Source organism: Moschus berezovskii, chromosome 24 (genome assembly GCF_049115385.1).
Source record: "Moschus berezovskii isolate FMDL1 chromosome 24, NW_MosBer_1.0, whole genome shotgun sequence".
In the NCBI taxonomy this organism is placed as follows: Eukaryota; Metazoa; Chordata; class Mammalia; order Artiodactyla; family Moschidae; genus Moschus; species Moschus berezovskii.
In genome coordinates this window covers 62,012,863-62,037,181 of record NC_142483.1, presented here as the reverse complement: position 1 = coordinate 62,037,181, position 24,319 = coordinate 62,012,863, and the positions used below count along the sequence as shown (strand labels likewise).

At 40.9% G+C, this 24,319-nt stretch overlaps 1 protein-coding gene across 2 annotated transcripts in view; it reads left to right on the top strand.

Moving 5' to 3' along the window:
* The window catches only part of VOPP1 (VOPP1 WW domain binding protein), a 180,155-nt gene that overhangs the window by 66,257 nt on the left and 89,579 nt on the right, over positions 1-24,319 (top strand). Inside the window, exon 2 of one of the 2 annotated variants that reach the window (XM_055414816.2) lies at positions 19,199-19,257. The exons of the other annotated variant lie outside the window; for it this stretch is intronic. Within the exon in view, the coding sequence (XP_055270791.1) occupies positions 19,199-19,257 (59 nt within the window). The remainder of the gene's footprint in view (positions 1-19,198; positions 19,258-24,319) is intronic. 2 annotated transcript variants of the gene reach the window in all.

Here is a 24,319-nt window from a genome sequence, read left to right as displayed (position 1 = left end):
CTCATAGAATGAGTTTGGAAGTGTTCCTTCCTCTGTAATTTTTTGAGAGTTTTAGAGGGATAGGAATTTAGCTCTTCTCTAAATGTTTGATAGAATTCTCCTGTGCAGCCGTCTGGTACTGGGCTTTTGTTTCTTGGGAGATTTTTGATCACAGCTTCAATTTCAATGCTTGTAATTGGTTTATTCATAATTTCTATTTCTTCCTGGTTCAGTCTTGGAAGACTGAAGTTTTGTAAGAATCTGTCCCTTTCTTCCAGGTTATCCATTTTATTGCCATATAGTTCATAATAGTCTCTTATACTCCTTTGTATTTCTGCACTGTCTGTTGTAACCTCTCCTTTTTCATTTCTAATTTTGTTGATTTGATTCTTTTTTTTTTCTTGTTGAGTCTGTCTAAATGTTTGTCAATTTTGTTTGTCTTCGCAAATAAACAGATTTTAGTTTTATTAATCTTTACTATTGTTTCTTTCATTTATTTCTGCTCAGATCTTCATGGTTTCTTTCCTTTTACCAATTTTTGTTGTTGTTGTTGTTCTTTTTCCAGTTGTTTTAGGTATAAAGTTAGGCTGTCTATTCGATGTTTTTCTTGTTTCTTGAGGTAGGATTATATTGCTTCCCTCTTAGAACTGCTTTTGCTGCATCCCATAGGTGTTGAGTTGTGATTTCATTGTCATTTTTTTCCAGAAATTTTTTGATTTCCCTTTTGATTTCTTCAGTAACCTGCTTGTAATTTAGAAACATGTTTTTTAATCTCCATGTGTTTGTGTTTCTTACAGTTTTTTTCTTGTAATTTATATCTAGTCTCACAGCATTGCACTCGGAGAAGACGCTTGATACGATTTCAATTTTCTTAAATTTACTGAGGTTTGATTTGTGACCCAACATGTGGTCTATCCTGGAGAATGTCCCATGTGCACTTGAGAAGGTGTATTCTTCAGCATTTGGTTGGAATGATGGCTCTGAAAATACCAGTGAGATCCAACTCATCTAATGTATCATTTAAGATTGTGTTTCCTTATTAATTTTCTGTTTTGATGACCTGTCCATCTGTGATTGGGGTGTTAAAGTCTCCAACTATTATTGTGTTACTGTCAATTTCTCCTTTTATGTCTGTTAGTGTTTGTCTTCAGTATTGAGGTGTTCCTGTGTTGGGTGCATAGATATTTACAATTGTTATGTCTTCCTCTTGTATTGATCCCTTGATCATTATGTAGTGTCCTTCCTTATCTCTTGTAATCTTCTTTATTTTAAGGTTTATTTTATTTTTTTTATTTATAAAAAAATGGGTGTACATGTGTTCCCCATACTGAACCCTCTTCCCACCTCCCTCCCCAACCCATCCCTCAGGGTCTGATATTAGGATTGCTACTCCAGCTTTCTTTTGCTTCCTATTTGCATGGAATGTATTCTTCCATCCTCTCACTTTCAGTCTATATGTGTCTTGAGATCTGAAGTGGGTTTCTTCTAGACAGCATATATATAGGTCTTATTTTTGTATCCATTCAGCCAGTCTATGTCTTTTGGTTGGAGCATTTAATCCATTTACATTTAAAGTAATTATTGGTATACATGTTCCTATTACCATTTTCTTAATTGTATGGGGTTGATTTCGTAAATCTTTTTCCACTCTTGTATTTCTTGACTATATAAGTCCGTTTAACATTTGTTGTAAAGTTGGTTTGGTGCTACTAATTCTCTTCACTTTTGCTTTTTATTTCTTTTCATTTCTCCATCAATTTTGAATGAGATCCTTGCCTGGTACGGTAATCTTGATTGTAGACTTTTCCCTTTCAGTACTTTAAATATATCCTGCCATTCCCTTCTACCCTGCAGAGTTTCTGCTGAAAGATCAGCTGTTAAGCATATGGGGTTTCCCTTGTATGTTACTTGTTGCTTCTCCCTTGTTGCTTTTAATATTCTTTCTTTGTGTTTAGTTTAAACTTTCTTTGTTAGTTTGATTAGTATATGTCTTGGTGTGTTTCTCCTTGGGTTTATCCTGTATGGGACTCTTTGTCCCTCTTGAACTTGATTGACTATCTTCTATTCCACGTTGGGGAAATTTTCAACTATAATCTCTTCGAATGTTTTCTCATGCCTTTTCTTTTTGTCTTCTTCTGGGACCCCTGTTATTAAAATGTTGGTGCATTTGATATGGTCCCAGAGGTCTCTGTGACTATCCACAGTGCTTTCCATTCTTTTTACTTTTTTTCTGCTCTTCAGAAGTTATTTCCACCATTTTATCTTCCAGCTCACTGATTCATTTTTCTGCTTTAGATATTCTGCTATTGATTCCTTCTAGAATATTTTTAATTTCAGTGTTTGTGTTGTTTGTCTCTACATGTTTAATTCTTCTAGGTCTTTGTTAATTGATTGTTGCATTTTCTCCATTTGGCTTTCAAGGTTTTTTATCATCTTTACTATCATTATTCTGAATTCTTTTTCAGGTAGTTTGCCTATTTCCTCTTCATTTATTTGGACTTCTGTGCTTCTAGTTTGTTCCTTCATTTGTGTAGTATTTTTCTGCTTTTTCATTATTTTTTTTTTTTTGACTTGTTGTGTTTGAGTTCTCATTTTCTCGGGCTTCAAGATGAGTTCTTTCTTCCTTTTGGTTTCTGCCTTGTAAATTTGGTCCAGTGATTTGTGTAAGCTTATTATAGGGTGATATTTGTACTAAATTTTTGTTTGTTTCTTTTTCCTCTGATGGGCAAGGGTGATTGAGGTTGTACTCCTGTCTGCTGATGACTGGGTTTGTATTTTTGTTTTCTTTGTTGTTTAGATGAGGCGTCCTGAATAGGATGCTATTGGAGGTTATTTGATGCCGGGTCTTGTATTACACTGGTTTCCTTTGTGTGAGTTCTCACTATTTGATACCCCCCAGTCCCTCCAATGAACATCCAGGATTGATCTCCTTTAGAATGGACTGGTTGGATCTCCTTGCAGTATAAGGGACTCTCAAGAGTCTTCTCCAACACCACAGTTCAAAAGCATCGATTCTTCGGCGATCAGCCTTCTTCACAGTCCAACTCTCACATCCATACATGACCACGGGAAAAACCATTGCCTTGACTAGACGGACCTTGGTTGGCAAAGTAATGTCTCTGCTTTTTAATATACTATCAAGGTTGGTCATAACTTTCCTTCCAAGGAGCAAGCGTCTTTTAATTTCATGGCTGCAATCAGCATCTGCAGTGATTTTGGAGCCCAAAAAAACAAAGTCTGACACTGTTTCCACTGTTTTTCCATCTATTTCCCATGAAGTGATGGGACCAGATGCCATGATCTTTGTTTTCTGAATGTTGAGCTTCAAACCAACCTTTTCACTCTCCTCTTTCACTTTCATCAAGAGGCTTTTGAGTTCCTCTTCACTTTCTGCCATAAGGGTGGTGTCATCTGCATATCTGAGGTTATTGATATTTCTCCCAGCAATCTTGATTCCAGCTTGTGCTTCTTCCAGCCCAGCGTTCCTCATGATGTACTCTGCATATAAGTTAAATAAGCAAGGTGACAATATACAACCTTGACGTACACCTTTTCCTATTTGGAACTGATGCTAAAGCTGAAACTGCAATACTTTGGCCACCTCATGCGACGAGTTGACTCACTGGAAAAGACTCTGATGCTGGGAAAGGTTGGGGGCGGGAGGAGAAGGGGACGACGGAGAATGAGATGGCTGGATGACATCACCGACTCTGTGGACATGAGTTTGAGTGTACTCCGGGAGTTGGTGATGGACAGGGAGGCCTGGCGTGCTGTGATTCATGGGGTCGCGGAGAGTCGGACACGACTGAGCGAATGAACTGAACTGAACTGAACTGAACTGAGGGTTAGTTCTCTGGTGGTTTTGGGTCTTGGATTCAGTGCTCCCACTCCAAAGGCTCAAGGCTTGATCTCTTCTCCTGTGAACTGGGACAACAACCACATCTCTTAGGGTATTAGTTTTTTCTTCAACCTCCATAAGCTTTGGTTCCTCCATGAGTTAAACCAGACCTCTCATGACACTGGGGAAGGCAATGCTTCTTAGGCAAAACACTGAAAGCACCACCTCTTGGAATTGACTGTCTTCCTGAAAGCTCAGCCTATTTTTATTTCCATTACTCTAGAGGGTGAATCATAGAGGATCTTGCTGTTGTATATGCCAAAAAGTGTTCTGTCTCTGTTTTTGCTAAGAGTTTTATAGTTTCTGTTCTTACATTTACATCTTTATCCATTTTTAGTGTATCTTTGTGTATGTTGTTAGGAAGTGTTCTAATTTCATTCTTTTACCTGTAACTGTCCAGCTTTTTAATTCCTTCTCCAGGGATCTTGCCAACGCAGAGATCGAACCCAGGTCTCCTGCATTTGAGGCAGGCACTTTAACCTCTGAGCCACCAGGAAAGCCCTAGTTTTAAATTCAGCTCAGTTCAGTCACTCAGTTGTGTCCGACTCTTTGTGACCCCATGAATCACAGCACGCCAGGCCTCCCTGTCCATCTCCAACTCCCAGAGTTCACTCAAACTCACCTCCATCAAATCGGTGATGGCATCTAGCCATCTCATTCTTTGTCAGCCCCTTCTCCTCCCGTCCCCAATCCGTCTCAGCTGCTGCTGCTGCTGCTAATTCTCGTCAGTTGTGTCCGACTCTGTGCGACTCCATAGACGTCAGCCCACAAGGCTCCGGTCCCTGGGATTCTCTAGGCAAGAATACTGGAATGGGTTGCCATTGCCATCTCCAGTGCATGAAAGTGAAAAGTAAAAGTGAAGTCGCTCAGTCGTGTCTGACTCTTTGCGACCCCATGGACTGCAGTCTACCAGGCTCCTCCATCCATGGGATTTGCCAGGCAAGAGTACTGGAGTGGGGTGCCATTGCCTTCTCCATGCTTTCTCTACTACTACTACTACTACTACTACTACTACTACTACTACTAAGTCACTTCAGTCGTGTCCGACTCTGTGCGACCCCATAGACGGCAGCCAACCAGGCTCCCCCGTCCCTGGGATTCTCCAGGCAAGAACACTGGAACATCAGAATCTTTTCCAGTGAGTCAATTCTTCACATGAGGTGGCCAAAGTATTGGAGCTTCAGCTTTAGCATCAGTCCTTCCAATGAACACCCAGGATTGATCTCCTTTAGAATAGACTGGTTGGATCTCCTTGCAGTTCAAGGGACTGTCAAGAGTCTTCTCCAGCACCACAGTTCAATAGCATCAATTCTTCGGTGATCAGCTTTCTTCACAGTCAACTCTCACATCCATACATGACCACTGCAAAAACCATAGCCTTGACTAGATGGACCTTGGTTGACAAAGTAATGTCTCTGCTTTTTAACATGCCATCTAGGTTGGTCATAACTTTCCTCCCAAGCAGTAAGCGTCTTTTAATTTCATGACTGCAATCAGCATCTGCAGTGATTTTGGAGCCCCCAAAAATAAAGTCTGACACTGTTTCCACTGTTTCCCCATCTATTTGCCATGAAGTGGTGGGACAAGATGCCATGATCTTAGTTTTCTGAATGTTGAGCTTCAAGCCAACCTTTTCACTCTCCTCTTTCACTTTCATCAAGAGTCTTTTTAGTTCTACTTCACTTTCTGCCATAAGGGTGGTATCATCTGCCTATCTGAGGTTATTGATCTTTCTCCCGGCAATCTTGATTCCAGCTTGTGCTTCTTCCAGCCCAGTGTTCCTCATGATGTACTCTGCATATAAGTTAAATAAGCAAGGTGACAATATACAACCTTGACGTACTCCCTTTCCTATTTGGAACCAGTCTGTTGTTCCATGTCCAGTTCGAACTGTGGCTTCCTGACCTGCATACAGATTTCTCAAGAGGCAGGTCAGGTGGTCTGGTATTCCCATCTCTTTCAGAATTTTCCACTGTTTGTTGTGATCCACACAGTCAAAGGCTTTGGCATAGTCAGTGAAGCAGAAATAGATGTTTTTCTGGAACTCTCTTGCTTTTTCCATGATCCAGCAGATGTTGGCAATTTGATCTCTGGTGCCTCTGCCTTTACTAAAACCAGCTTGAACATCTGGAAGTTCACGGTTCACGTATTGCTGAAGCCTGGCTTGGAGAATTTTGAACATTACTTTACTAGCATGTGAGATGAGTGCAATTGTGCAGTAGTTTGAGCATTCTTTGACATTGCCTTTCTTTGGGATTGGGATGAAGACTGACCTTTTCCAGTCCTGTGGCCACTGCTGGGTTTTCCAAATTTGCTGGCATATTAAGTGCAGCACTTTCACAGCATCATCTTTCAGGATTTGAAATAGCTCAACTGGAAATCCATCACCTCTACTAGCTTTGTTCGTAGTGATGCTTTCTAAGGCCCACTTGACTTCACATTCCAAGATGTCTGGCTCTAGGTGAGTGATCACGCCATCGTGATTATCTGGGTCGTGAAGATCTTTTTTGTACAGTTCTTCTGTGTATTCTTGCCACCTCTTCTTAATATCTTCTGCTTCTGTTAGGTCCATACCATTTCTGTCCTTTATCGAGCCCATCTTTGCATGAAATATTCCCTTGGTATCTCTAATTTTCTTGAAGAGATCTCTAGTCTTTCCTATTCTGTTGTTTCATACATATCTTTGCATTGACCAGTGAGGAAGGCTTTCTTATCTCTCCTTGCTATTCTTTGGAACTCTGAATTTAGATGCTTATATCTTTCCTTTTCTCCTTTGCTTTTCATTTCTCTTCTTTTCACAGCTATTTATAAGGCCTCCTCAGACAGCCATTTTGCTTTTTTGCATTTCTTTTCCATGGGGATGGTCTTGGTCCCTGTCTCCTGTACAGTGTCACGAACCTCTGTCCATGGTTCATCAGGCACTCTATCCATCAGATCTAGTCCCTTAAATCTATTTCTTACTTCCACTGTATAATCATAAGGGATTTGATTTATGTCATATCTGAATGGTCTAGTGATTTTCCCTTCTTTCTTCAATTGAAGTCTGAATTTGGCAATAAGAAGTTCATGATCTGATCCACAGTCAGCTCCTGGTCTTGTTTTTGCTAACTGTATAGAGCTTCTCCATCTTTGGCTGCAAAGAATATAATCAATCTGATTTCGGTGTTGACCATCTGGTGATGTCCATGTGTAGAGTCTACTACTTACTAACGAGACTGTCTTTTCACTATTGTGTATTCTTGCCTCCTTTGTCCAAAATAAGGTGCCCATAATTACTTCGGTTTATGTCTGAGCTTTCTGTCTTGTTCCATTGGGCCATATTTCTGTTTTTGTGTTGATACAATACTGTTTTGATGACTGTAGCTTTGTAGTATAGTGTGAATTCAGAAAGTTGATTCTTATAGCTCATTTCTTTCTAAAGATGACTTTGGATATCTGGGGGGTCTTTGTGTTTCCCTCCGCATTGTGAAATATTTTATTCTTGTTCTGTGAAAAGTGCCATTGATAATTTGATAGGAATTGCATTGAATTGGTAGATTACTTTGGGTAATACAGTCCGTTTTTGCAGTACTGAGTCTTCCAGTCCAGCAACATAGTATATCTCTCCATCTGTTTATGTTTTCTTTAGCTTATTTCAGTAGTATCATACAGTTTTCTATATACAGCTCTTTTTTCTACTTCAGTTCATTTCATTTCAGTCACTCAGTCATGTCCGACTCTTTGCGACCCCATGAATCACAGCACACCAGGCCTCCCTGTCCATCACCAACTCCCAGATTTCACTCAAACTCATGTCCATCGAGTCGGTGATGCCATCCAGCCATCTCCTTCTCTGTCGTCCCCTTCTCCTCGCACCTTCAATCCTTCCTAGCATCAGGGTCTTTTCAAATGAGTCAGTTCTGGTATATGATATATGGCCTTTATTATGTTGAGGTAATTTCCGTCTATGTCCATTTTCTGAAGAGTTTATCATACATGGGTGCTGAATTTTGTCAAAAGCTTTTTCTGTGTATGTTTAGTTTTTTGTCTGTTAGCATTTGCTTTATGTATTGAGGTGCTCCTGTGTGGGGTGCATAAATATTTATAATTGATATGTCTTCTTGGAGTAATCCATTGATCATTATGTAGTGTCCTTCTTTATCTCTTGCAATATTCTTTATTTTAAGGTCTATTTTGTCTTATGTAAGAATTGTTACTCTGGCTTTCTTTTGATTTCCGTTTTCATGGAATATCTTTTTCCATACTTTCACTTTCAGTCTGTATGTGTCTCTAGGTCTGAACTGGGTCTCTTGTAGACAGCATGTATATGGCTCTTCTTTTTGTATCCATTCAACTAGTCTATGTCTTTTGGTTGGAGCATTTAAGTCATTTACGTTTAAAGTAATTATTGATATATATGTTCCTATTGGCATTTTCTTAATTGTTTTGGATTTGTTTTTTGTAGGTCTCTTCCTTCTCTTGTATTTCCTCCATATAGAAGTCCCTTTAACATTTGCTATAAAGCTGGTTTGGTAGTGCTCTTTAACTTGTGCTTGTCTGTAAAGCTTTTGTTTTCTTCTTCAATTTTTGAATGAGATCCTTGCTGGATAGAGTATTCTTAGATGTAGATTTTCCCCTTGCAGTACTTAAACTGTGTGCTGCCATTCCCGTCCAGCCTATAGAGTTTCTGCTGAAAGATCAGTGGTTAATTGTGTGGGGTTTCCCTTGTGTGTTACTTGTTGCTTTTTTGTTAATTTTTAAAAATATTTTTTCTTTTTTTTTTAATCTTTGTTAGTTTGATCTATATTTCTCAGCGTGTTTCTCCTTGGGTTTATCCTGGATTGGTATCTCTGTGCTTGTTGGACTTGATTGGCTATTTCTTTTCCCATGTTATGAAAGTTTTCGAGTGTAATCTGTTCAAAAATTTTCTTAGACTCTTTCATTTTCTCTTCTTTTTCTGGAACCCCTATAATTCGAATGTTGGTGCTTTTAATATTATCCTAAAGGTCTCTGAGACTGTCCTTAGTTCTTTCTATTCTTCTTTCTTTATTCTGCTCCTTAGCAGTTATTTCCACCATTCTGTCTTCCAGCTCACTTACCTGTTCTTCTGCTTTTGTTAGTTACTCTGCTATTGATTCCTTCTAGAGTATGTTTAATTTCAGTAATTATGTTGTTTCTTTTATGTGTGTTTGTTCTTTCTTTCTTCTATGTCCTCGTTAAGTGCGTTAATTGATTCGTATTTTCTCCTTTCTATTTTGGAGGTTTTTATCATCTTTACTATTGTCACTCTGAGTTCTTTTTCAGATAGTTTGCCTATTTCCTCTTTGTTTATTTGGTCTTTTTCCTTCATTTGCAGAGTATTTCTCTGTCTTTATTCATTTTTTCTAACTTACTGTATCTGAGGTCTACTTTCCCCAGGCTATAGGGTCACAGTTCCTCCTTTTGGTCTCTACCCTTAGTGGCTGGATTTGGTTCAGTGCTTTGGGTAGGCTTCATGTTGGGAGGGACTTGTGCCTGTGTTCTTGTGGGAATAGTTCTGTTTTTTCCCTCTGGTGGGTAGGGCTGTGTGAGGTAGCATGTTTTGGGGCAGCTGTGGGAAGCCTGTCTGCTGTTTTTGTCTTGCTTGGGTGAGGCATCCTGCACTGGGTGCTGCTAGCAGTTAGGTGATGTCAAGTCTTGGACACAGGTGGAGGCCTTCGTGGGAGTTCTTAGTAGTTAACACTCCCTCGTGTCAGGAGTTCTCTGCAGTCTAGTATCCTGGACTCAGTTTCCCCCCACAAAGGCTCAAACTCGACCTCTGGCCAGGGAACCAATATCCTACAAGCCATTTGTTATGGCATTAAAGAAGATTAAAACAAACACAAACAAAAAACGATCCCCAGACAAAAGATAAATGGATAATCAGCCAATAATAACAAAAACAAAGGAACACACACAAAATGCCAAAATAGTCCAAAGAAAACAAAGTACAAGACAGTGACCTGGCAAGCAAAGAAAGCTAAGAATGGTATCAACTAATTAAAAACAAAACTAACTAAAACACAAACCAGAAAACAAGACCAAAGGAGACTACCAATTGGGGAATAGAGCAAAGAAAACCAAACAAACTAACAAACATGGTGAAATAGAGCAAAGGAAGAAAACAAAAGAAAAATAGAACTATATAGAAAAATATATATTTACACATGTTGTTCTTTTCCTGCTGTAGTTATTCTTTTACATATATACAAGTATATAACACGTATAAATATATGTCAGTTCAGTCGCTCAGTTGTGTCTGACTCTTTGCAATCCCACGGACTGCAGCATGCCAGGCTTCCCTGCCATCACCAACTCTCAGAGCTTACTCACACTCATGTCCATCGAGTTGGTGATGCCATCCAACCACCTCATCCTCTGTCGTCCCCTTCTCCTCCCACCCACAATCTTTCCCAACATCAAGGGCTTTTTCCAGTGAGTCAGTTCTTTGCATCAGGTGGCCAAAGTAGTGGAGTTTCAGCTTCAGCATCAGTCCTTCCAATGAATATTCAGGACTGATTTCCTTTAGGATGGACTGGTTGGCTTTCCTTGCAGTCCAAGGGACTCTTGAGAATCTTCTCCAACACAACAGTTCAAAAGCATCAATTCTTTGGCACTCAGCTTTATGGTCCAACTTTCACATCCATACATGACTACTGGAAAAGCCATAGCTTTGACTAGATGAATCTTTGTCAGCAAAGTAATGTCTCTGCTTTTTAATATGCTGTCTAGGTTTGTCATAGCTTTTCTCCAAGGAGCAAGTGTCTTTTAATTTCATGGCTGCAGTCACCATCTGCAGTGATTTTGGAGCCGAAGAAAATAGTCTGTCACTGTTTCCCTCATTTTGCCATGTATTTTCCATGACGTGATGGGACCAGATAACATGATCTTAGTTTTTTTGACTGTAGAGTTTTAAGCCAGCTTTTTCACTCTCCTCTTTCATCTTCATCAAGAGGCTGTTTAGTTTCTCTTTGCTTTCTGCCACATGGTGTCATCTGCATATCTGAAGTTATTGATATTTCTCCTGGCAATCTTGATTCCAGCTTGCACTTCATCCATTCTGGCATTTTGCATGATGTACTTGCATATAAGCTAAAAATATATATATAGCATATATATATAAACATACATATAAAAATATAACATTTATGTATATATATATAACATATATATAAACATATATAAAAGAATAACTACAGCAGGAAAAGAACAATATGAGAAACAAACAAAATTTAAAAAGGAAAAAGAAAATACCCCACAGAAACCCAAAAACCCAACATAGAGGTAGAATTATATAATGGAAATAAAAAGTGTGATTTAAAAAAAAAGTTCTCAGAAGGTTAAACAGAGTTAATAATAAAAAAGAAATAACAGCTACAACAACACAAAAAATAGAAGAGAAACATCCAGAACAAATCAAACTATAAGCATAATAATAAATATTTTTGTTGGATCTCAGCTGTCAGTATCCTTTTCACCACTGTGAGTCACAGCCCACGTCTGCATCCATAGGAGGCCCTCCAATACTGGGCTGGTCTCTGGACCTTCCATGAGGACAGCTCATACTCTAATCTTGCCCTGCTCCTATGTGGTTTTGCCTCCACTGTCTACCCCTGCTTCACTAGGGCTTTTTCTTTTGTGAGAACACTCATTGCCCTTTTTATATATTCCATAGATACAGAGTCCACCTAGAATGTGTGGATTTGATCTATAGCTTGTACAGCTGGTGGGAAGTTTTTTGATCCTCTTCCTTAGCCCCACTGCCCCTGGGGTTTAACTGTGGTTTTATTTCAACTTCTGCTTGTCAGGAGTTAGAGGACCATGCGTGGAAGTGGCACAGCTGCTTGGAATGTGGAGGCCCTGGCAGCACCAGGTACACAGTGGTGCTGGTGGCCACAGGAGCAGGAGATAGCGCTATTAGGGTTTTTCCTAGCCTCTGGCAGCTCTGCCTCAATGAGGATCAAGCGTTCCCATTGTAAATTTTTGATCAGACTTCAACCAGGCCTCTCCATACCTTGTGCCTCTGTCTCTGGTGCTAAGCACAAGACCAGCCAGTGTCTCGGAGGGTCCCTCCATGAGACTGTGGATGCCCTAGCTAATGGGGCTGAAGCAAAGTGGGTTGAACTGAATGCAGCCTCCAGGCACGTTGATGAAATTAAAAGAAGCACCAGGTTCCAGCACAGGATGGAGAGCGTCATCATGTTGATTTTCTTGGGGACCCCCCTGCCACTGTCTCACAGCAGATTGTGTACTTACTGGTCCATAACAGACCACCTAAAGTTATTACCACAATAAGTAAAACAGGGGTACTTACTTTCCAGGTGGGATTAGTTCTGTTAGTGATGCCCTCATTTGCCAGTTTGCTATTCACAGACCCCAGTGCAGCCTCCACTGAACAGAGGGAGGAGGGTAGAATTTAGATAAACTCCTCAGTGCTTTGAATCCCTTAGAGTTTGCTCTTGACCACCACGTGTCCAAAGTCACAGGTGGCTTCAGTTCTCTCAAAGTTGATCAGTATAGTGGTACTGATCTTTGAACTTGATCAGTATTGTGGTACTGATTCTTTGAATTTGGAACAGAAAAAGGATGTTCAATTTTATCAAACAGTGGCATCTTGATTCTTCCTATACAGTGGAGATAGATGTAGAATAATTTATGTCAATATGAGAATTATTATTTGAGATTTGCAAGGAATTGTTCTTTGGGGCCTGTTTGGAGCCTGTTCTTGCCTCACTATGGATAACTATATTTAGGAGGGCTGTCGGGAAGATCCCCTGGAGAAGGAAATGGTAACCCACTCCAGTATTCTTGCCTGGAGAATCCCATGGACGGAGAAGCCTGGTAGGCTACAGTCCATGGTGTCGCAAAGAGTCGGACACGACTGAGCGACTGAATAGACGGAACAAAACTACATTTATAATGTCATAGTCCTTGAATGCATTACTTTGCCAACAAAGGTCCGTCTAGTCAAGGCTATGGTTTTTCCCGTGGTCATGTATGGATGTGAGAGTTGGAATGTGAAGAAAGCTGATCGCCGAAGAATTGATGCTTTTGAACTATGGTGTTGGAGAAGACTCTTGAGAGCCCCTTGTACCGCAAGGAGATCCAACCAGTCCATTCTAAGGGAGATCGATCCTGGGTGTTCATTGGAAGGACTGATGCTAAAGCTGAAACTGCAATACTTTGGCCACCTCATGCGACGAGTTGACTCACTGGAAAAGACTCTGATGCTGGGAAAGGTTGGGGGCGGGAGGAGAAGGGGACGACCGAGAATGAGATGGCTGGATGGCATCACCGACTCTGTGGACATGAGTTTGAATGAACTCCGGGAGTTGGTGATGGACAGGGAGGCCTGGCGTGCTGTGATTCATGGGGTTGCAGAGAGTCGGACACGACTGAGCGACTGAACTGAACTGAACTGAGTACTTGAATGACAGACCGTTAGGATTCTTTCCTGAGTACAGACAACTTACAAGCCTTTCCAGTTTAAATCTTAAGATTATCTCACTTGGATTGTGCCTGACAGTAAATGTTTTCTCGCATTCCTGCAGGTTCTACTTTGTCAATAGTTTATAAATTGAATGTTGCTACTCTCTACTCTCTCTTCAGGAAATAGATAGCTCTACTACTAGTGCTTCCATGAGCTCAGTGAAGGCCCACCGTTTGCCCAGAACATGGTGGAGCAGCCTGGCTGTCGAGGACACCATCAGTGACAAGAAGTAGCTGGCTGATCTCTCCTAAAAAATGTATTTTCTGTTTCAGTAGATGGTCAGTTTTTAAGAAGTCTTGGTAATATCTTTATAGAATGGGTTGAGCTACTTTTGGAAGTAGACATAAAACCCTGAAATGTTTTTTTTTCCCCTTGTTTACTTTTCAAACTCTTTTTGGAAAGGGGCTTAATCTTTTAAGGAGATTTTAGAAAACTGCATACCACAGTTTTCCAAAATGTAAGGTATTATGTATTTAGAATCTTTGTTTTCAGGATATTTTGCTTTTGCTTAAATGATAAATGATCACAGTAAGAATGAGCCTTGGAAGTCATTTGTTCCGGAGAAGTAAGAAAGCTGGGTTCAGGATGCATATTTCCAAATAGAGTGCTAACTGGCTGTAAAACTCCTGGAGCCATACCCGGGTCTGGCCAGGCATTTTGAGGTATTCAGTCTCAATTAGTTCATCAGGCTCTCTCATACATTCAGCAGGGATGAGAGTCCATCCTGCTTTAAAGAAAGGATGCTGAGAGCCAGGCCAACTGACAACGTGGTTGGTAAGTGGCCGTCAGAATTGGAATACAGTTCTTTGGGTTTTAATCCATCCTTCCTCTATGGGTGGCTTCATCCTGGCCCCAGTGCAGTGGAACCCGGCACAGTGCCTTCTTGCCACTTTTCGCCATGCTGCCATCAGCCTGTGTGTGGGGCTGCCTCTGACAGCCCAGCACTGTAGGGGAGTATTCTGGAAAGCACCCTAGCTCTCCTTTACAAATGCCCATTTTAACCATATCTGCAACACTTGAGCTGTCTGGCAACACCCTGAATTCTGGTGTTTATGCTGATTTGGAAACTGGAATCAGTAGGCTAACTATGGCTCTGCTGGTAGACTTTGCCTTGGTAGAATCTGGCTCTCCATCCTGGGTGGGTTCCCTCTGCACTACCTACCTGGAGAGCCTAATCTCCGTTTTTACCACTGGGTCTCTCAGGTGCTTGTGCAAGGTGACTTTAGCACTGGTGCTCAATTAACCAGTTTTTGCTGGAGGAGAGGCTCAACAGTGGAAAGGGTCAGGACTCCCCCGTCCTCATTCAGTTTTACAGTTAATGAAATTGTTTTACAATTAATGAAACATGACTTGTGTTCTTCATATTATTCACCTGTAAAATGATATAATGATGCGTTAACTTTTGTGAGGTACCATATATATGTGTTGTTGCTCTATTGATAAAAGCTGTTGTAAAAGTCCAGCATCCAAAAGTAGTGAAGAAGTTGCCTGGATATTAGCAAATTTCAAGAATTTAAATGGTAGGTAGCTAGCTCAGTTTAACAGAGATTTTTCTCTTCTGTCTCAGGAAATATAACTGCGACATTTTACTTAGAGAATATTTTACAAAGGAACAGACTGGGTTAATATTTAAAAAATAGGTCTTATTTCAGTGGCTTTAGTGATAAATGATGGAAGGTCATCGCCAAAATAGTCAGCAAGCACCAATGGATTTACTAGACACCACAGCAAATACTGGGAGGAGACTAGGGGTGGTCTGAGCAAGAGTGGGCAGAAAAGGGCGACCTTGGCATCTTTGGGCAGCAGGAGGGGAGGGTGTTTTTGTAAGTCTCTTGTGTTAATCCCAGCTCCCTGTGTGGTTGCTCCCAACAAAGTGGTAGCCTGTGTAGGAGCTCTGTGGTGGAACTCAGGGAATCTCTTCAAGCTTGGGAAAGTGGATTTTTAAAAAATCTTTTACGTTATTTTTTTCTTTTCTTTTTGTTTCAAATATGATTTATTTTTAAAAGATAGAACCTGGAAACAACCTAGTGTGTTACTCACTGAGCTGTGTCCAACTCTTTGTGACCCCATGGACTGTAGCCACCAGGCTCCTCTGTCCATGGGATCCTCCAGGCAAGAATACTAGGGTGAGTTGTCATTTCCTTCTCCAGGGGATCTTCCCAACCCAGGGATCGAACCTGTGTCTCCCACATTGTGGGCAGATTCTTTACCATCTGAGCCAGCAGGGAAGCCATGGAAACAACCTAAATGTTTGTTAACAATTGATGGATAAGCAACTGTATAACATCCATACACAGGGAAACATTACTCATTGCAAAAAGGAATAATATATTGACATTCCCAACAACAGTAAATAATCTCAAAACAATTATGCTTACTGATAGAAGGTGAAAAAATCTCATATTGTATTACATTTATATAAACTTCTAGAAAATTCAAACTAATGTATTATGAAATGAAATAAATCAGTAACTGCATCTGGATAGGGAGGACAAGAAGAGATCATTAAGGGGCATAAGAAAATTTTTGTGGGCAATAATATGTTCATTACCATAATCTTGTGATATTATAGGTTCGCACATATATTAAAATGTGTCATATTGTACAATTTAAATGTTGCTGTTTAGTCACTAAGTGGTGCCTGACACTTTTGTGACCCCACTGACTTTGCCTGCTAGCCTCCTCTGTCCATGGGATTCTCCAGGCAGGAATACTGGAGGGGTTGCCATTTCCTTCTCCAGACTTTGTTATTTGAATATGAAAACATTTACATGATTCAAACATCAACCTATATAAAACAGTATACTCGGGGACTTTCTTGATGGTCCAATGGTTAAGACTTCATACTTCTACTACAGGGGGCACAAGTTTGATCCCTGGTCAGAGAACTAAGATCCTGCATGCCGCACAGTGTGGCCAAAAAAAAAAGTGTACTCACAGAATCCCCATTCCTGCCCCAGCCTCTGCCACTTCTCTGCCACCTCCCCTACAGGACAAGTATTCTCATTACTTTTCACTATACCTTTCCTGTGGTTCTTTTTGTAAAAAAAAATTAACCAAACGTACAGGTTTCCTTTTCCGTAAAAATTAGTGTGCTACATGTGCCCTTCTTCATGTTGCTTTTTCACAGCACTGCATTGTGGAAATCATTTCATTCAGGTTCTGAGAAACTTCATTCTTGTTGGCTGCTTAGTCCTCCGTTGTATAGACATACTGTTCTCTATCTGATCAGCCTACTGTGAGTATGTATTTACATTGTTTCTAGAATTTCACTGTTAGAAATAATGCCACAGTACATAACCTTGTGCATGTGGTGTTCCATCTTTGTGTAGAGGGAATCCGTGAAAGAGAAATGCAACCATAGTTTTGCAGAGATTGCTCTTCCTTCCCAACAGCCACATGTGGGAGTGTCTGAGAGTTGTGCTGTCTCACAATTCAAGTTGTTATTTAACTTGCTGTAGCTCTGAAGCTCATGCTCCCATGGGTTCTGCTAGACATGCGTGTGCATCTTCCTACCACCCGTGCTGCTGCTAAGTTCATAGGAGGCCCAAACTGGGAACCTGCCTTCCCAAGCCGCTCACCTGCTGATGGTGGAACTGGGAGCAGATCTCATGTCAGTCTGTCCTCCAGTCATACAGCAACATGGGGACATGGGAGGTGGGCAAAGGAAGTTCTTCAGGGTAATGTTGATTAATCTAGGCGAAACCACACTGGCAAGAAATGTGGTTTTGAGCAAGACACCTGTGAGGGGTCCCAGTGTTTAATTTGTAAAATGGCATTCCTCATATTCACACACCAAGAAAAAAATCGTAAAAGGCAAAAATGATACTATTATTGTTGTTACCTTAAGAATTAGGAGATGTGGTGCTTGGGTCCAAAAATGTGGCTGCTTTGAATAGGAGGTCTTCAGGTAAAGGGCTGTCCCACAGCAGATGCTGAGGGCATGTCCTGACCGCTGAGGCACTGCTGGCCCTTGCTCCTGGGCCCGTGGGTCTGAGTCTCCAGTGAGATGCCTGTGGGGGTGACCAGAGCAGCAATAAGCAGGGGGTTGGACTTGGCTCTGATGCCCCGAGTTTCAGGACTGGCATTAGGGACACCATTTCTTGACTGTGTGTGGAACTTGAGTATCGAATTCCAAGAAAGTGTGTCTGTCTCTAGTGGTGACGGATAATGAAGAAGAGACATTGGAAATGCCACCTGGAAATGAGACCCTGTTTCTCAGTTTATCATGGAAGACTCTAGTGAAATGAATTGTAACTTAGGGTAGAGACCTGAAATTGTTCTTCCTTGACAAAATAAAATGATTTCTTTAGCTGTCTGAACTTCGTTTCTTGAATTGGACAAGAGCTAACCTAGTCTAAATTAAACTCATTTTCCATTAATAAAGCTGGATCACTTCAGGCTGCCCAAATGTGCTTCTGAGTGTCTTAAAGCATATATATTTTTTAAAATCCAGTGTTTCATGCTCTTTTCATAACTCATTGAATTTAGTCAGCCTAACACATATCATTCATACTCACCTCTTCCTTGACGTTCTGCTGTAGATTTGGGGTGTGTTTCTGACCTACCGCTGTCAGGCAGACTGAGGTAGAAGGGCATCAGCATACACCCTGGAGAAGCGAGATGAACAACACAGTTGGTCCCTGCTTTGCCCAAAGAAAGCTTTGTTTTCACTGTGCCTTTTCCTGCTGGTACTTTTGCATTGTAATATTTTGAAGGTGTTATTTACATATGGGAGCCAATGAACTGGGTCATGAAGGTAGGAAGTTGTGTATTTTTTAAACATAATGGCATGAGTGGAGTAATTTTAGAAAAGCCTTGCTCAGCTCGGTCAGAGCATTTCTGCTTTGGCACTCTTGCTTGCAGTTGGTGCCACTGGCTTGCTGTCACTTGTCAGGTATTTGAGATACTGAATCCCCCAGGGAGGTATCACATCTGCTCAGCCCTGCCATCTGGAAAATTCAGCCTCAACTTCCTTGGAAAACACAGGGAAGTCCCTCCTTGTCCCCCTCTTCCGTCTTTCTCATCCCTGGAAATGAACGAGGGCAGGGCCCCCACTGATTGTATCAGGTCAATTCTGTCTCACCGAGTCTGGCAGGCATAGGTGCCCACTGGGGAATATGCCTTTTAGAATACTGTAGACCCTTGAACTGTATGGCTCCACTTATATGTGATTTTTTTCAGTAGTAAATACAACACTACATGATCCGTGGGGCCATGGTGATGGAGGGCTGACCCATAAGTCCTACGTGAATTTTCAACTGTGTGGAGGGTGGGTGCTCCGAACCACTGCATTGTTCGCGAGTCACTATATCCTGAAATATAAAGATCTAGAAATGTTAAAACTCTGGGAGATGTTTTTCAAAAGCAAAAATTAGGGGGAATCTTTATAATTATTTCTAGCATTTTTAGATATTTGAAGTATCATACCATGTGAATTTTTAAAAATGGATTGTTTTAAATTTGCATTTTAATGAATTATTCATCCCCTTGTAGTTAGAAAAGCTAGAAAAATGAGCTGCAGGAGCTGCTTGTATATTTTGGAGATTAATCTTTTATCAGTTGCTTCATTTGCTATTATTTTCTCCCATTCTGAAGGCTGTCTTTTCACCTTGCTTATAAGGAAAGAGATGTTTTCTTCTCTTTCAAAAATTTTGAAGAAATAAAAAGTCATGTAGTGGGTGAATCTCCCTCTGGTTCATTGTCCCGCCAACGCCTGCTTCTCACACTTTAAGCTGCTTTCGCTCATACTTCCCTGTTTTTTTATGTGAGATCTTCTCAACAGTATGCAAATGAGTTTTCACTGACAAATCTTTTCTTCCTTCTATTTCCAGTGCACAGAGGCCAAAAAACATTGCTGGTATTTTGAAGGGCTCTATCCCACTTATTATATGTAAGTATTTGCACTTATCTGTGGTCACATCTTTCTCTGGGAATTATTTCTTTCATAGATCACAGGAGTGGTTATGGGATGGGGCAAACCCAGCCTTGGGAGGCCTCTAGCCCTGGTTTCACCTGCCTGTGCCCCTGAATGAGCAGGCAACCTCCCTAAGGACTCAGACCAGCTGCTCTGAGGACAGTGTAGAATTCTGAGTGCTCTGTTCTGTGAGACATGTTAGCTTGTATGTGATTGGTGAGGGCAGAATATCTAAGCAAGGCCAACGTTATATTGATTTATACAAATCTTCCTAGGCAAAGGGAGCAGAGGTGGTGGGAAAGAATTTTGAACTTGAATAAGGCAGGAAAAAGTACTTAGTTCTGCTGTGAGTGTGAGAGAGAGAGATGACAGTGATCGCAAGGGTCACCTGGCCCTGACATCTCTCTAGGTAGGTGCAGTCAGCCTTGCATGCCTGCAGGTTATGCCTCTTCCTGTGGCCTCAGCACCTGCCAGTATTGCTTTTATTAAAGCATTGCTGTATTTGTTTTTATGTATTTTTAATATCTGCTATGGCAGCCACTGGAGAAGGCAACCCACTCCGGTACTCTTGCCTGGAAAATCCCATGGACAGGGAAGCCTGGTAGGCTGTAGTCCACAGGGTCGTTAAGAGTCGGACACGACTGAGCGACTTCACTTTCATGCATTGGAGAAGGAAATGGCAACCCACTCCAGTGTTCTTGCCTGGAGAATCCCAGGGACGGGGGAGCCTGGTGGGCTGCCATCTATGGGGTCGCACAGAGTTGGACACGACTGAAACGACTTAGCAGCAGCAGCAGCATGGCAGCCACTAGCTCCACTGACACACCTGCCTAGGTGGCCAGATTAAATCTCTAGATTATCAATTACTATTTTTGTTTATGTTCTGAAGTTCCATAAGTTTCAAGTGGAATGCGCCAAAGCAAATTTTCCCCCAAAAACCCTTGTATTGAATTTTGTTAAACATGAAAAACTTTAGTAATGCATATAATTGTTATAGCAGAAACAGTATTTTCTAGTATGTGGGGAGATTAGACAGGAAATACTATACATAATAGCAAAGAGGGTTATTTCTTAATTGGCCAAGGTGTGTATTTTTCTTACCTGTTGTTCTTCAGTTTTTAATCTTGAAGAGACCAGTGTATGTGGAGAAGGTTGCTGGGCTGTGAATGGGAATGGAATACAGGTAAAGGGCCAGTTTTTCTGCCTTAGTTTCATATCGAAAAGCAGGAGTCATTAGTGCCCCACAGGGTGTAGTCCTGGCAGAAATATTCTGCAGCTGCAGAAAGACAAAATCTACTTGAAAGATAAAACAGCAGCAAAAGGGCTTTGGTTCTAATTAGAGTTGTCATCTTGAAGAAAAATAGTTGTGGGATAACAGGGAGATGAAAGATTTGGTTCTTAGTACAGTGAATTTTCCTTGCAAAGCTTTTTTAAAAAATTGCTTTACAATATTGTGTTGGTTTCTGCTGTACATCAATGAAAATTAGCCATAGGTGTACATACGTCCCCTCCTGCTTGAACCTCCTTCCAACTTCCCATCACATCCCGTCCCTCTAAGTTGTCACAGAGCCCAGGTTCAAGTTCCCTGAATCATATAGCAAATTGCCACTGGCTATTTATTTTGCATATGGTAATGTATATGTTTCCATACTACTGTCTCCATTCGTCCCATCCTCTGCCCCACCCTCTCCCATATCTACAAGTCTGTTCTCTATGTCCATATCTGCATTGCTGCCCTGCAAATAGGTTCATCAGTAGCATCTTTTAAGATACCATACATATGCGTTAATCTTCGATACTTGTTTTTCTCTTTCGGACTTACTTCACTCTATATAATAGGCTCTAAGTTCATCCACGTCATTAGAACTGAGTCAAATGTGGTCTTTTTATGGCTGAGTAATATTCCTTGTATACATGCATCACACCTTCTTTACCCATTCATCTGTCAGTGAACATCTAGGTCGCTTCTATGTCCTAGCTATTGTAAATAGGACTGCAATGAATATTGGGGTATGTATGATTTTTTCAGTTATGGTTTCCTCATGGTATATGCCCAGTAGTGGGATTATTGGGTCATATGGTAGTTTTATTCCTAGCTTTTAAAGGAATCTCCATACTGTCTTCCATAGTGGCTGAATCAATATATATTCCCACCGATAGTGCAAGAGGGTTTCCTTTTATCTACAACCTCTCCAGCATTTTTTTCTTTTTTGGTAGATTTTTAAACATTTATTTATTTTTTAGTTGAAGGATAATTGCTTTACAGAATTTTGTTGTTTTCTGTGAAACATTAGCATGAATCAGCCATAGGTATACATATGTCCCCACCCTCTTGAACCTCCCTCCCATCTCCCTCCCCATCCCACCCCTCTAGGTTGATACAGAGCCCTTGTTTGACTTCTCTGAGCCATACAGCAAAGTCCCATTGGCTGTCTGTCTTACATATGATATTACAGGCTTCCATGTTATTCTCTCCACACTTCTCACTCTCTCCTCCCCTCTCCTGTGTCTGTATGTCTGCTCTCCACGTCTGTGTCTCCACTGCTGCCCTGCAAATAGGTTCATCAGTACCATCTTTCTAGATTCCATGTTTATGCTCTAGTATACAATATTCATCTTTCTTTTTCTGACTTACTTCATTCTGTATAATATATTCTATGTTTGTCCACCACATTAGAACTGACTCATATGCATTCCTTTTTATGGCTGAGCAATATTCCACTGTGTGTATGTGCCACAACTTCTTTATCTGTTCATCTATTGATGGACATCAAGGTTGCTTGCCTGCACGTTCTAGCTATTGTAAATAGTGCTGCAGTGAACATTCAGGTATATGTGTCTTTTGCAATTTTGGTTTCCTCAGGGTATACGCCTGGTAGTGTGATTGCTAGGCCATATGGTGGTTGCTGCTGCTGCTGCTGCTGCTAAGTCGCTTCAGTCGTGTCCGACTCTGTGCGACCCCATAGACGGCAGCCAACCAGGCTCTGCCGTCCCTGGGATTCTCCAGGCAAGAACACTGGAGTAGGTTGCCATTTCCTCCTCCAATGTGTGAAAGTGAAAAGTGAAAGTGAAGTCGCTCAGTCGTGTCCGACTAGTAGCGACCCCATGGACTGCAGCCTACCAGGCTCCTCTGTCCATGCGATTTTCTAGGCAAGAGTACTGGAGTGGCTTGCCATTATATTCCTGTTTTTCTAAGGAATCTCCATACCATCTTCCATAGTGGCTGGATCAATTTACATTCCCACCAACAGTGCAAGAGGGTCCCTTTTCTCCACACTCTTCCAGCATTTTTTGTTTGTAGACTTTTTGATGATGGCCATTCTGACCAGTGTGAAGTGATAACTCATTGTAGTTTTGATTTTCATTTCTCTAATAATGAGTGATGTTGAGTATCTTTTCATGTGTTTATTAGCCATCTGTTTGTCTTCTTTGGAGAAATGTCTGTATGGGACTTCCACCCATTCTTTGATTGGCTGTTTTTCTGATATTGAGTTGCATGAGCTACTTGTATATTTTGGAAGATAATCCTTTGTCATTTGTTTCATTTGCTACTATTTTCTGCTGTTTTGAGGTTTGTCTTTTCACTTTGTTTATAGTTTCCTTTTCTGTGCAAAATCTTTTAATTTTAATTAGTTCCCACTTGTTTATTTTTATTTCCATTACTCTAGGACATGATTACAGAGGATCTTGCTGTGATTTATGTCATTAGGGTGTTCTGCCTATGATTTCCTCTAAGAGTTTTATAGTTTCTGGTCTTTCTACACAATGTCCATGTGTGGAGTTTTATCTTGTGTTGTTGGAAGAGGATGTTTGCAAGAGAAAGAAATGCAAAAAAGGAAAACGGCTGTCTGAGGAGGCCTTACAAATAGCTGTGAAAAGAGGAAAAGCAAAAAGCAAAGGAGAAAAGGAAAGATATACCCATTTGAATGCACAGTTCCAAAGAATAGCAAGGAGAGATAAGAAAGCCTTCCTCAGTGATCAGTGCAAGGGAATAGAGAAAAACAATAGAGTGGGAAAGACTAGAGATCTCTTCAAGAAAATTAGAGATACCAAGGGAACATTTCATGCAAAGATGGGCTCAATAAAGGACAGAAATGGTATGGACCCAACAGAAACAGAAGGTATTAAGAAGAGGTGGCAAGAATACACAGAAGAACTGTACAAAAAAGATCTTCACGACCCAGATAATCACAATGGTGTGATCACTCACCTAGAGCCAGACATCCTGGGATGTGAAGTCAAATGAGCCTTAGGAAGCATCGCTATGAACAAAGCTAGTGGAGGTGATGGAATTCCAGTTGAGCTATTTCAAATCCCAAAAGATGATGCTGTGAAAGTGCTGCACTCAGTATGCCAGCAAATTTGGAAAACTCAGCAGTGGCCATGAGACTGGAAAAGGTCAGTTTTCATTCCAATCCCAAAGAAAGGCAATGCCAAAGAATGCTCAAACTACTGCACAATTGCAGTCATTGCACATGCTAGGAAAGTAATGCTCAAAGTTCTCCAAGCCAAGCTTCAGCAATACGTGAACTGTGAGCTTCCAGATGTTCAAGCTGGTTTTAGAAAAGGTGGAGGAACCAGAGATCAAATTGCCAACATCTGTTGGATCATCGAAAAAGCAAGAGAATTCCAAAAAACATCTATTTCTGCTTTATTGACTTTGCCAAAGCCTTTGACTGTGTGGATCACAACAAACTGTGGAAAATTCTGAAAGAGATGAGAATACCATACTACCTGTCTCTTGAGAAATCTGTATGCAGGTCAGGAAACAACAGTTAGAACTGAACATGGAACAACAGACTGGTTCCAAATAGGAAAAGGAGTACATCAAGGCTGTATATTGTCACCGTGCTTTTTTAACTTGTATGCAGAGTACATCATGAGAAACACTGGGCTGGATGAAGCACAAGCTGGAATCAAGATTGCTGGGAGACATATCAATAACCTCAGATACCCAGATGACACCACCTTTATGGCAGAAAGCAAAGAAGAACTAAAGAGCTTCTTGATGAAAGTGAAAGAGGAGAATGAAAAAGTT